The 12,387-nt window shown below is 41.0% G+C and overlaps 1 protein-coding gene across 8 annotated transcripts in view; it reads left to right on the plus strand.

Annotated features, from left to right (window-relative positions):
- Positions 1-12,387, plus strand: part of rab3il1 (RAB3A interacting protein (rabin3)-like 1) — a 68,227-nt gene that overhangs the window by 1,932 nt on the left and 53,908 nt on the right. For 3 of the 8 annotated variants that reach the window (XM_072272385.1, XM_072272387.1, XM_072272384.1), the window contains exon 1: positions 4,797-5,065. The exons of 1 other annotated variant lie outside the window; for it this stretch is intronic. Coding sequence is in view for 2 of the 7 variants with exons in the window: in XM_072272383.1 (XP_072128484.1) it covers positions 5,031-5,065 (35 nt within the window). In the remaining 5 variants the exon portion in view is untranslated. Of the gene's footprint in view, positions 1-4,607; positions 4,668-4,794; positions 5,066-12,387 lie in introns of those variants that run through there. 4 more of the 8 variants (XM_072272386.1, XM_072272388.1, XM_072272383.1 and 1 more) reach the window with 4 other exon arrangements.

A 12,387-nucleotide genomic window follows, 5' to 3' on the forward strand; every position in this document is an offset into this window, starting at 1 on the left:
CATCCAGTCCTTCTTCATATGAAAGTCCTGCCATCCCAGGAATCAATCCGATGAACCTTCTCTGTACTCCCTCCATGGCAAAGATGTCTTTCCTCAGATTAGGGGACCAAAACTGCACACAATACTCCAGGTGTGGTCTCACCAAGGTCTTGTACAACTGCAGTAGTACCTCCCTGCTCCTGTACTCAAATTCTCTCGCTATAAATGCCAGCATACCATTCGCCTTTTTCACCGCCTGCTGTACCTGCATGCCCACTTTCAATGACTGGTGTATAATGACACCCAGGTCACGTTGCACCTCCCCTTTTCCTAATCGGCCACCATTCAGATAATAATCTGTTTTCCTATTTTTGCCACCAAAGTGGATAACTTCACATTTATCCACATTAAATTGCATCTGCCATGAATTTGCCCACTCACCCAAGCTATCCAAGTCACCCTGCATCCTCTTAGCATCCTCCTCACAGCTAACACTGCCACCCAGCTTCGTGTCATCCGCAAACTTGGAGATGCTGCATTTAATTCCCTCATCCAAGTCATTAATATATATTGTAAACAACTGGGGTCCCAGCACTGAGCCTTGCGGTACCCCACTAGTCACCGCCTGCCATTCTGAAAAGGTCCCGTTTATTCCCACTCTTTGCTTCCTGTCTGCTAACCAACTCTCCACCCACACCAATACCTTACCCCCAATACCGTGTGCTTTAAGTTTGCACACTAATCTCCCGTGTGGGACCTTGTCAAAAGCCTTCTGAAAATCCAAATATACCACATCCACTGGTTCTCCCCTATCCACTCTACTAGTTACATCCTCAAAAAATTCTATGAGATTCGTCAGACATGATTTTCCTTTCACAAATCCATGCTGACTTTGTCCGATCATTTCACCGCTTTCCAAATGTGCTGTTATCACATCCTTGATAACTGACTCCAGCAGTTTCCCCACCACCGACGTTAGGCTAACCGGTCTATAATTCCCTGGTTTCTCTCTCCCTCCTTTTTTAAAAAGTGCTTCACTGTCCATGAAGCCCTAAACTCAAATGGAGAGTTTTAAGCCCTCTCCAATATATGTGTGCCCTCACTTAGGGAGGTTATATTATATCACCCTACTCTTCAAAGACTAGCTTACTTCCCTGTCTAGTCTCTGCAGTGAGGTCTAGCTGCCAATACTCACTATTTGAGTGGGGCATTCCCCCTTCCTACCTAGGAGGGAATACTTCCAGCTAATGAAGTAGCTTAAACATAGTGTATTTTACTTTTTAATCCATATTTAAAACTTACAGATGGTTTCTTATTTGATAAAAAGATTTCTGAATTCCAATAGATTTATTAACTACAAAGGATTTTGAAACAGAAGTACAATTCTTACAAACTAAAAGAACAGACCAATGAGTTACAGGTGAACGAGCTGTCCATTGCAGAAGCCAAAGGTTGAGGAATGAATTCTAGTTCTTCTTTCTGTCACCTGGTCTTTCATAACAATCCCCAGATGGTTTCTAATGTTTATACTGTTTTGCTACTAGTTGACATTATTTATATGTGATGTTTTTCAGATACCTTTGCTGGGACAAAGTAATTTGCACAGATGGTCTAAAAATTCTGGGGCATAGGTCTCAGACACCCAAAATTAATGCTGTGAGGATTAACTCTCTGAGTACACAAGTATCCCAAACTATTGATTGAACACACCTGTGACCATGTTTGATGTGCTAAGTGACAAAATCAGTCTGGTCCACAAACTTTCTTAAACTAAATAACTTACCCAGTATTGTCTGCTTTGATATAGACCAATTAATGTAACCCCATTGTCTTATGTTTGCTGATGCAGATAAAAACATCTCATAGTCACTTCACTTAGTAAACCATATCTCTTGAGCAGCTGTAGGCCAGCAGCTTGTGCTCTTTGGAGAGCGCTGTTTGCTTGCAAAGCCGTCCTTTGAACTTTGGACTGATTATTACTTGCAACTTACTATACATTTAGAAATGAAAGCTGGTTTGTGTTTACAACAAGAAACTGAGCAAGGAATACTGGTTAGTAGTTTAATTTTGTCAAAGTAATTCTGACCCTTTGAAAAGGTTGTGCTGCTGTGCCAGAAAGCTGAGGTTGACAGGAAGCTTCCTGGGCCCTGGAAAGTGAATATCCATCACAGCACTACAGTGTAAAGGCAAAAATTATTATAAGTAAAAAAAAACTAAATGGTACATTTTTCCTGATGGTAGTAACAAACAATTTGTACAAATCTGCACATTTATTTGATTGAATTATGTCCAACTGCCGAATACATCATGGGCAATTTCTACTCCACCATTGGTGGTCAGGAGGACATTGCCTCAAAAAGGCAACCTCTATCATAAAAGTCACTCACCATCTCGCCCATGCCATCTTTTCACAGCTACATCAGGTAGGAGCTTGAAGTCTCACATCACTAGGTTCAAGAACGGATACTTCCCTTCAACCATTTGGTCTTGAACCAAGTGGCACAGTCCTGGTCATAACAGTTCAGCAATACCATGAGCACTTTGATCATGTTGCACTAAAAATGGACTTATCATTTTTTTTGTTCTAATTGTGCTCTTTCTGGTAAAACATCTGTATAATTTATGTTTAATTTAGGTTATGATACAAAAGAAATTCTGAATGTATTTTTATTCTAGATAAATTAATTAAATTAGATCACTTTCCTCCCTCAATTTTGTATATAGATGTGCCAAGCTGGTGAATAATATTGATTGTTTGGTGAGTGATCTATTCTCAAGCAGTGATTAATGGCCAACAGAGGAATTTTTTTCTGTGCACTGCTGGTCATTTTTGAGCAACACACACAAAATGCTAGTGGAACGCAGCAGGCCAGACAGCATCTATAGGAAGAAGCACAGTCGACGTTTCTTTTTTCTTTCTCTTTTTTTTCTTCTTTCAGTTAGTCCTGACGAAGAGTCTCGGCCTGAAACGTCAACTGTGCTTCTTCCTATGGATGCTGTCTGGCCCGCTGTGTTCCACCAGCATTTTGTGTGTGTTGCTTTAATTTCCAGCATCTGCAGATTTCCTCATGTTTGTGGTCATTTTTGAATCTGTTTTGCTGTGTAGTTTGACCTGTTTTTATTTTTGTTTCTCTGCACTACTTTGTTTAAGCCTTGAGTGCAGTTTGTAACATTGAAAGCGATGGAACCTGCCAGACTACTCATTTTTGTCAGCTACCCTGATGTCTTGGAGTATACATAAATCGAGAGATTACAGGCTTGATTTCCATTCTCTGGGACATCTCAGGTGGCAGAAATGGTGCTGTACTTGGGGTGGAGCACCCAGATTAGGGCAAACCAGGCAAGGTACACTGTTCCATGTCATTATTCATGGAGAAAGTGTGTGAATGTCGAGAGAAAGCTTAGCTTCCACTGGATAATTTACTGAAGCTTTCTGTAAAAACTCTGACCACAGGTGAAATGGGCAAAATCAGTAGGCATGTGACTGAAGGTGACTTGCTTCCATTCCAGGTCTGTGGGTTCTGAGGTAGCTGGTGAGGTCAATGTGGGAATTACAGCGTCTCCCACAGATGGATTAGGAGGTGCCTGATGGATTGAGTGATTAGGTAGCTTGTGGGATGGTATGCTAGTTCTGTTACTCATGCATGGCTTCGGTATGCTCTGAATTCTGTTTTCCAGTTCCTGAATACCAATTCAAATGTTTCTGCACTTTGAGCAATCATGAGCCAACACTTTCGAGAGTCAGTGGAGATGTTGGATATTTTTTCAAGGAGTTTTCTTTGGATTTTCTTCCTCTGCCCACCTGATATTCTGTTCCAGTGACAGAGCTCAGGATAGAGCATGCACATAATGTGAACTGCCCAATGAAACCAATAAAGTGTAATTAGCTTCTTATTGCTTGGTGCGTCGGCCTGGGAGAGGAGACTGATGTTGGTTTGCTTTTCCTTTGAGTGGATTTGGAGGGTTTTGTGGAACCAGAGTTGATGGTACCTTTTCAGTGTCTTGAAGTGTTTGCTGTAAGGAGCTGACGTTTCGAAATCACATGGGAGAGCAGTAATTATTGTTGCCTGGTATATCATAAGTTTTGTTTAAGGTCTGAAGTTTTGGCCTTCATATATCCCTTTTTAAATTCAACTCTGAGTTATGCTGGTGCATCGAAGGCAATGGCGAATTTTATTATATTGGGAGGGAAGTGGTCCACGTTTTTCAATTCTCACTGTAAACCTTTATTGTTAGAATGCACTGTAATGTAGTAGAGGTTGAGTTACAGGACATTTAGTGAATGAGTCAATGTCTTGGAGTTTATTCTCTGAGCATATGCAAATTTAAGTACTGTCTGCAGTTCTTGCTGGTCTGTGCAATTTGCACGGCATGCCACAAGAATACCGTGCTATTATACAGATCAGAAAGAGCTAATACCTTCAAGGAAGATAGCGAAAAGTAAGTTTCCATTCAAATAAGAAAGTTTCCATTTTTGCCTTTCACTATCCTGCTGAATTGAACTGATGCCGAAAGTCTGCAGAGAAACTGGTCTGTGAGTTGGAAAACCATGATAGGTTGAGAGTTCAGTAAAGTTTGAAGCTCTAGAGACATTGGCTGGGCACCTCCCAGTGTTTTTCAGACAGGCGGAAGAAGGTGTCAGTTTTACTTGGCAAGGAAAGTCGCTCTCCCAGGCATCCTGACTGAAAGTAAGCAATTTTCAATCAGATGTTTTCTTTCCTTGTTCTCTGTCAGCTGGAGCTGCTCGTCATATGATGTTAGAGGGAGGGTCACATGCTATACTTATTCGAGAGAGAGAGAGAGAGAGAGAGAAAGCGCGAGTGGGTTAGCTGCATGTGGTCACGTGATACCGAGCCGAGGCTGCTGAGCTGTTCCTGTTCGTGCCTTGTGCTGTAGAATGCAGTGAACTGGAAGAGAGAGAGAGAGCGAGAATCCCAGCAGCACAGCAGGGAAAGATCCCCCAGTATTTCCTTGCCAGGAGCTGGCATCATGACCCTATCTGCGTAATGGAACTACAGCTGCAACCCAAAGCATTGGGTAGTTAGATACGCATGAGTGAGGGGATCCCTGTTGGTATGTGGAAGCGGTAAGTCTGATCCCTTTTCAAGTTATTGCTTCTTTCATGTGCTGGCAGCAGGAAACCTTCTGCCGTCGCCAGTTCTAATGCAGATCAGTGGGGTCTCTGACAGGAAATTTTTTTGTGGGCGGAGAAAGCAGGCTTAGAGGGGGTTTGGGCTTTCAGTGTGCTTGAAGAGAATAGGTTGAGAAACTAGACTGCAGTGCTGTGCCAGTACTTATGTATTAATGAATGCATCTAAATCCTTATGTTGTTCCCTGTTTTTAATGTTAGTGGTGAATTAAACTACTACTTAGCGATGCACTTCAGATAATGTAATGGACTGAATGTGTAAACTATATGTTGATTTGTGATCTATAATAAAAAGTCGTTCGATCTCTTGTATGGTGATGTACAAAATCACACAGGGATATAAAGGGTAAAGACAAGAACATTAAAAAAGTCAGAAAAAAAGGCATTAGGACATTGAATGCTTTTCCTTTGGACCAAAGCATAGTGACAGATCTTGTCTATGCTAAGTAATTTTCATCTGTTTCTCGTTTACATCAGGAGAGATCTTTGCTTTAATTCAATGAACAACGTACTTGTATCAGTCTCTACATTTAGCATACTTGTGGTTATGTTCTTTCCTCCATTTTCTCCTCTTCCTTTCTGACGTCATTGCTACTGCAAGGATGCAGATTTGGGACCAACTAACACCATCCTGGATCTTGGGCAAAGGGTCATTCTCCATGTGTGAGCTCAGACAATTGTGAAAATTTCACTGCTGAGCCCAATCCTGCCTTCATCTGACTAGTTGCTTTCATCTTTCAGACTAGAAAGTGATCAGGGGTGAGATGAAGAACGTGATCAGCTAGTTCACCACAGTGTAGGGGTCAAATCTAAAACCTGCTAGTCCCTGCACTGCCTCTGAAATGCATTCTCTGACCAAAACATAGGGCACCTCCCATTTAAAATGATTATTTTCATTATTTAAACTGATTTCCTATCTTGTGACATTAATAAACCTATTGTTTCATATAATTCTGAGAAAGGATACAATATTTCTTAACTATGATCAATGATGAGAGGCATTGATCATGTAGATGGCCAGAGACTTTTTCCCAGGGCTGAAATGGCTAACACGAGGGGGCATAGTTTTAAGGTGCTTGGAAGTAGGTATAAGGGGGATGTCAGAGATAAATGTTTCACACAGAGAGTGGTGGGTGTGTGGAATGCACTGCCAACGACAGTGGTAGAGGCAGATACAATAGGGCCTTTTAAGAGACTCTTAGTACATGGAACTTCGAAAAACAGAGGGCTGTGCAGTAGGGAAATTCTAGGCAGTTTCTAGCGTAGGTTACATGGCACAACATTGTGTGCCAAAGGGCCTGTAATGTGCTGTAGGTTTCTATGTTCTCTGTACTGATAAAGTTATTCTTGAAGGCACACTTCTTGAAAAGATGGCAAACCTCAGCTTGAATTTACAAGTACTTTAAGCAGTGACTGTTTTGAAATTCTTCTTTGGGTCATGTCTACTTTTTAGCAGCACTGGCTTTTTTTCTTGCCCCAAATGAAGTTTTGTCTGTATTGCTGAGGATATTGACTAAAGTCTAAGCCTACTTTACATGGAAGATACCTTGATGAGGAATGAGTCCAGTTGATGTTCACTTTTTAATTGGATTTACAAGTTTACAGGTGAGGTTACTGTGATAGCTATGAAATTTATAGCATCTCATTTAGCAAGGACAATGTCTAGCTGAGACGTGTAAATAAAGGACCAGGCTCAGGTGGAACACTATTCTAGCTGATGACAAAGAAGGCCCAACCAACAGTGTCCCTGCTATAAGAAGGGGAAAGCTATGCACTATTCCTTTTACTGACTGCTGTTCAGTAGCTAGTTGTGATAGATAAATTGTTTCTCTGGGGATTCGGCTGATGTCCTGCATGTGATGTCATTGATCTTTAAAGTCTGTCAACTCTTGTAAATCAAGGTTTTTGGGCAACAATCCTGTTGGTGTATCTGCCAAAGTCAAGAGAGGAGAAATCTGAGGATAAAGTTTTTGTAGTTGCCAATGGGTGCAATGGAACTGGGGTGCACTTGGGGGGGGGGGAGAAGGCTTTTCAGTGAAATAATGTTTCTGTGATTGTATAATTCTAAAACCTGTCCAAAGATGTGTCCCGTTACATCTTAAAAGAAATGGAGGATGCTGAGATGAAGGACAGGATAAGAGACCTGAGATGATTGGATGATCTCATTCACATAGCTCAGGGTCATTTTCAAATTTCTGCTGCTGCCAAGCAGATTCAGTAGATTTGACACAGAAGAATGACATTCCAGTCACCATGGCAGTAGAGCAGTGAACAAAGCATTTAACAAATGCAGCACTCGAGCTATAGAAATGTTTTGGATAATAATATACCTTTCTGGTCCTGGTGGAATAATTTTATTTATGAGCTAATTTTGAAAGCCATTGGACACATCACTTCTCACTGGCAAACACTCAGAGGCTAAAATTCAATAACTAATACTTCAGGACTCATGTACAATGATGATAATTTCAAGAATGCATTTTCCTAATTAAAAGAACTAAATATAAACAGAATATTTTATCTTTAATATTTCTTAAACTACACATAAGGCTCTTCAGCTATGTCATGCCAGTAAATGGCCTTGATGTGTACATGAGCTGCGTGTATGAGAAATTTTCCAGGTTTGATCCCTTATCTAACTCTAAATTCTGAGATTGGTTATTATCCAGTTAACACAATAACAGTAGATCCTCAGGAATAGGATTAGTTTGAGCCATGCAGTCTCTGCCAAAGTTCACATATTAATGACAGCCACTTCAGACCCAGTAACTGCTGAACAATTTTTTTTTCAGGAGGGGAGGGGGGAGAGAGAACTAGTGTGGGTACAAAATATACAACTGAATCTAGATCCTGGAATGGTTGGTTCTTTCACATCTGCAATCCAAGTATTTAAACAGCCTTAACCACTGGATGAAAGTTTATTTTATCTGATTATCTAAACTTTTGGCAGTCTCAATACAGTTACTAATGATCTCTCTGTATGAGGCGGGCTCTAAATCACTTGGGAATCTGAATCTAAGACCATATCATGATAGCTATAAGAAGCAGATGAAATGTATTTTCAATAATTAAGACTGAGGCAGTTGTTGGAATGGAGAATAATGAGAACTTTTATACAGCAACTGATCCAAATTCTACTTGATCTGAGAGTGCTTAATGGGATAGCTTTACTCTGCATTGAATTTCTGGAAAAAAAAATCATGCATCGTTGTAACACATTTTAGTTCATCAGGACACCTCACAAGCATCACAATTAGTGAAGTGTTTTCACACATTGCTGATGAAGGGAAATAGATCGGTTAAATTGTACGCAGTAATCTCCCATGGTCAATAATGATAAGTTGTGTTTAGCAACTAGATAGAAAACAATAGTTATTCTGTTCATTCCTGATTATTGTTTGAGTGTAAAATGTGAGGATGTGGATGCCAAGTGAGCCACACTGGAGCTATCAGAGCTTTATCCCCAATTAGAAAGTTGGAGGTAGAGCAGAAATGAAATGAAAGGGAAAAGATTTAATAGCGATACCAGGAAAACATTTGCACACAGTGTTGGAATGCAGATTTGGTGGAGCTAGATTTATTTCAATGTCGCTTTTAAGGGGCGATTGTGTAAATACAGGTATATGGTGCTGAAATTTTGCAGTGCTAAAGGGACTGGGGGTGGTGGGTGGAGGAGGGAATGGAACTAGAGAGCTGGCACGCACACGAATGGCTGAATAGCCACTTTCAGTGATTCCAATAAATACAGAAGCATTTTGCTGCACCTATCTGTTTTGAAATATGAAATGGTACCTTAAATTCCAAAGTTTTGCATTTTTGAATATTCCGGATTGCAATTGTTTTGGTGCAGTATTACTGCTGCTCTCCCTGTAGTGCTGACCATTGCTTCCCCAGCGCAATATAGTGTGGGCGATGAAAGTCACTCATTCATCTCTCCAGTGACTCAGATCATCAGGACAAACGCTGAATTCACATTTCTTCCAGCTCACACCATGACTGTAGAACTCTTAAACAACGTCACAGCAAATATTCAACAATGCACAGAAAATATATGTATACGTTTAAGATGTGGAATATTATAGAGATGTGTGAATTGCCGGTTGATTGAGACTGTAATGAATTTAGAAGTATAATGACTAATTTAAACATGCAATGAAAGATGGCCTAGGAGTTCATCATATAATAGGATATATCTGGGAAATATATTTTCACTATCTTGAAAACTCAGTTCCTTTTTCTCTACTGCATCTGTTCCTAGGATGAGGCTTTCCTTCCAGAAATGGGGTTCCTCTTCCTCCACCATTGATGCTGCCTTCACCCACATTGCCTGTATTTCCTGGACATCCGCTCTCACCCCATCTTCCTACTGCGTTAATAGGGATAGAATTCCTCTTATCGTCACCTACCACCCCTTGAGCCTGTGCATCCTAAACATCATTCTCTGCAAACTCCACCATCTTCAGTGGGATCATGCCACCAAATACATCTTTACCCCCTCACCATCCCCTACTCTCCACATTCCACAGGGATTATTCCCTCTGTGATTTCCATGTCTATTCGTCCCTCCCCTCTAATCTTCCTCCTGGCACGTGTAACTGCAACTGACAGAAACTCTACACCTGCCCATTCACCTCCTCCCTCACCTCCATTCAGGGCCCCCAGACAGTTCTTCCAGGTGAGGCAACATTTCACCTGTGACACACACAAAATGCTGGAGAAACTCAGCAGGCCAGGCAACCTCGTGAGCAAAAGTCTTGACCCGAAATGTCGACACTCATAAACACTTTTCCCCCACATTCAGCAACAACTCTCCCAAAGCCATCAACACTACTGAGATCTGTTTATGTCAGGCAGCAGAGGTTTGGTTTGCTAAGCAAGCTACCAACTAACCATCCCTCTAAAGACTAATGCACTGGGCATCAGCACTTCTAACCTCTTTCCAACCCTTTTGTTCCAGTAGCCATGTGATTAAGTGACCAGTCCTGGGATGTTATTTGCTGTGTAACATATACTGAAAGGAGGAGGCTTGTTCTAATCTAACACAAAGACATTTTAGGCACAGTCCCTGGGCCAGTTAGATCCTTAGATCTTCCTAGTGGTGAAAGACCTTTGAGAAAGGTGAGGATCCAGTGGATATGATTCCCTTGCCTACAAGGCTGCCATTATTCAGGAGAAGTTGAAGTTCGAATATGCCCTACACCCATAGCTGTAAGCGAATAGGGGTGAAAATAACACCAAGGAAACTTGTCAGAGACTTAGTTTAAAGTGGAGTGGAAGAAGGGAATGACAATTACAGTTACGAGTGGTGACCCCAAAGTTCACAGGCTAGTCTTTTCATTCTGCTTAATTGTGGCTTGTAAGTATGCTCCCAGAATTAGCAACAAATTCTGCCTTTCCCAGGAAGTGTTTCTTGCAAGTACACGTGCAGACATAAATCTCATCACTGCACATACAGTATATACTGTGTGATCTGATTGAGATCAAACACCCACGAAGCAGCTCGTCCTTGTTTTACTCATCACTGACACATTGTGAAAGAAACTAACAGCACGTGTGCATCAAAACTGAATTCAACCCATTGGGTAAAAACACAGTTAACACTTTATTCCAAAAAACGCTTGCACTATGTGAAGTATGTATTGTAAGAGTATAAATCATTAAATAATCAAATATAATTTGAAAATTTACTTTCAGAACTTGAGCAATGCTTTTCTTGCCTATTCTGAGTGCCTATCACTTGGATTAAGGTAATTAATTTTCTGCAGTGGTATCTTCTGTGGTTGAATAGGCTGATTAATGGCAGCGGACTAGTCAGATCAGTACTTGAGAGAAGAACAGAACTATCATGAGAAGTGACACTTACAGATCAGAGAAAGATGAGATTAACCATGCTGAAATCTGGTAAATGTGAGCTCCAGGTGTATTTGACTGCACTTGTAGGTAATTTATTGTGTGTGAAAGACTGAGATATTTTGATGGAAAGTGATGATGAAATACAGAAATCAGAACTTCTCTGTTTTCTTTGCCCTTTGAGGGAAGGATATGAGTTGAGGCCAAATGTAACTACACTCAATGCTGCTGAGCCCAGTATTATTTTTGAATGTGGTTAGGGATTTGGAAAAAGAAGTGCTGTTCTAATCTGTTCTTCTGAGTGCACTCATCTGTACGGAGTTTAGTGTCAGATGTCCAGAAATATTTAAATGAGAAGCAGGCTTTGACTGAGTTAATTTTTTTTTAAAAATGAGAGCCAAGTCCAACAGACACATCATACCAATGACTACAGAGGATCAGATGTCTCTCTGAATATTGCACAGCTTTCTCAGTTAGCTGGTGAGATGATGTACTGCAGGTTGACAATGTCACAACAAAATTGAAAGGGCAGTTAGTATTGTATGTATCCAACTTATTGATGATTAAAAAGTAATGTATTTGGTCTGTTTTCACAACTGGGAATAATTACTCACCATCTGCAATCTGGTACTCCTGTCAACAAGCTAAGTTCTTTCATTGCTCTCCTGATGACTGTCAGTAGATGCTCTGGCTACTGTGGTGCCAAGATATACTGGCCAAAATGTTACATTCTGTTTCCGGTCTCTGCTATCTGCCGATCTTGAGTGCTAGGTTTAGGGAGAGGACTGTGACACTTAACTGGAAAGCTCAGGTCTTTGGGATTCAGTTAATAAATGGATTTGTTGATCCTCTCCTATTATTTTAGACCACGAGGTATAAGAGCCCATCGAGCATGATCCCCATTCCAGCATGGCTGATTTATTATCCCTCTCAACCTCATCCTTCTGCCTTCTCCCCATAGCCATTGACACGCTTACTAAACAAGAACCTATCAAACTCAGCTTTAAATATACCCAATGACTTAGTCTCCACAGTCGTTTGTGGTAATGAATTCCACAGATCCACCACCCTCTGGCTAAAGAAGTTCCTTCTCATCTCTCTTGTAAAGGGATGTCCTTCTATTCTTGGGCTGTGCTGTCTGGTCCTAGACTGCTCCGCTACAGGAAAGGTCCTCTCCATGTCCATTTTATCTGGGGTGTCCTGATGAAGGCTCTCAGCTTTTTACTCATTTCCATAGATGCTGTCTGATCTGCTGATTTCCTCTGGCATTTTGTGTGTGTTGCTTTGGACGTTTTAGTATTTGATGGGTATCAGTACAATTCCTCCTCCTTCTTCTAAACTTCAGAGCCATCAAACACTCCTCATACATTAACCCATTCATTCCCAGCATCATTCTCATGAACCTTCTC

Source organism: Mobula birostris, chromosome 11, assembly GCF_030028105.1.
Source record: "Mobula birostris isolate sMobBir1 chromosome 11, sMobBir1.hap1, whole genome shotgun sequence".
In the NCBI taxonomy this organism is placed as follows: Eukaryota; Metazoa; Chordata; class Chondrichthyes; order Myliobatiformes; family Myliobatidae; genus Mobula; species Mobula birostris.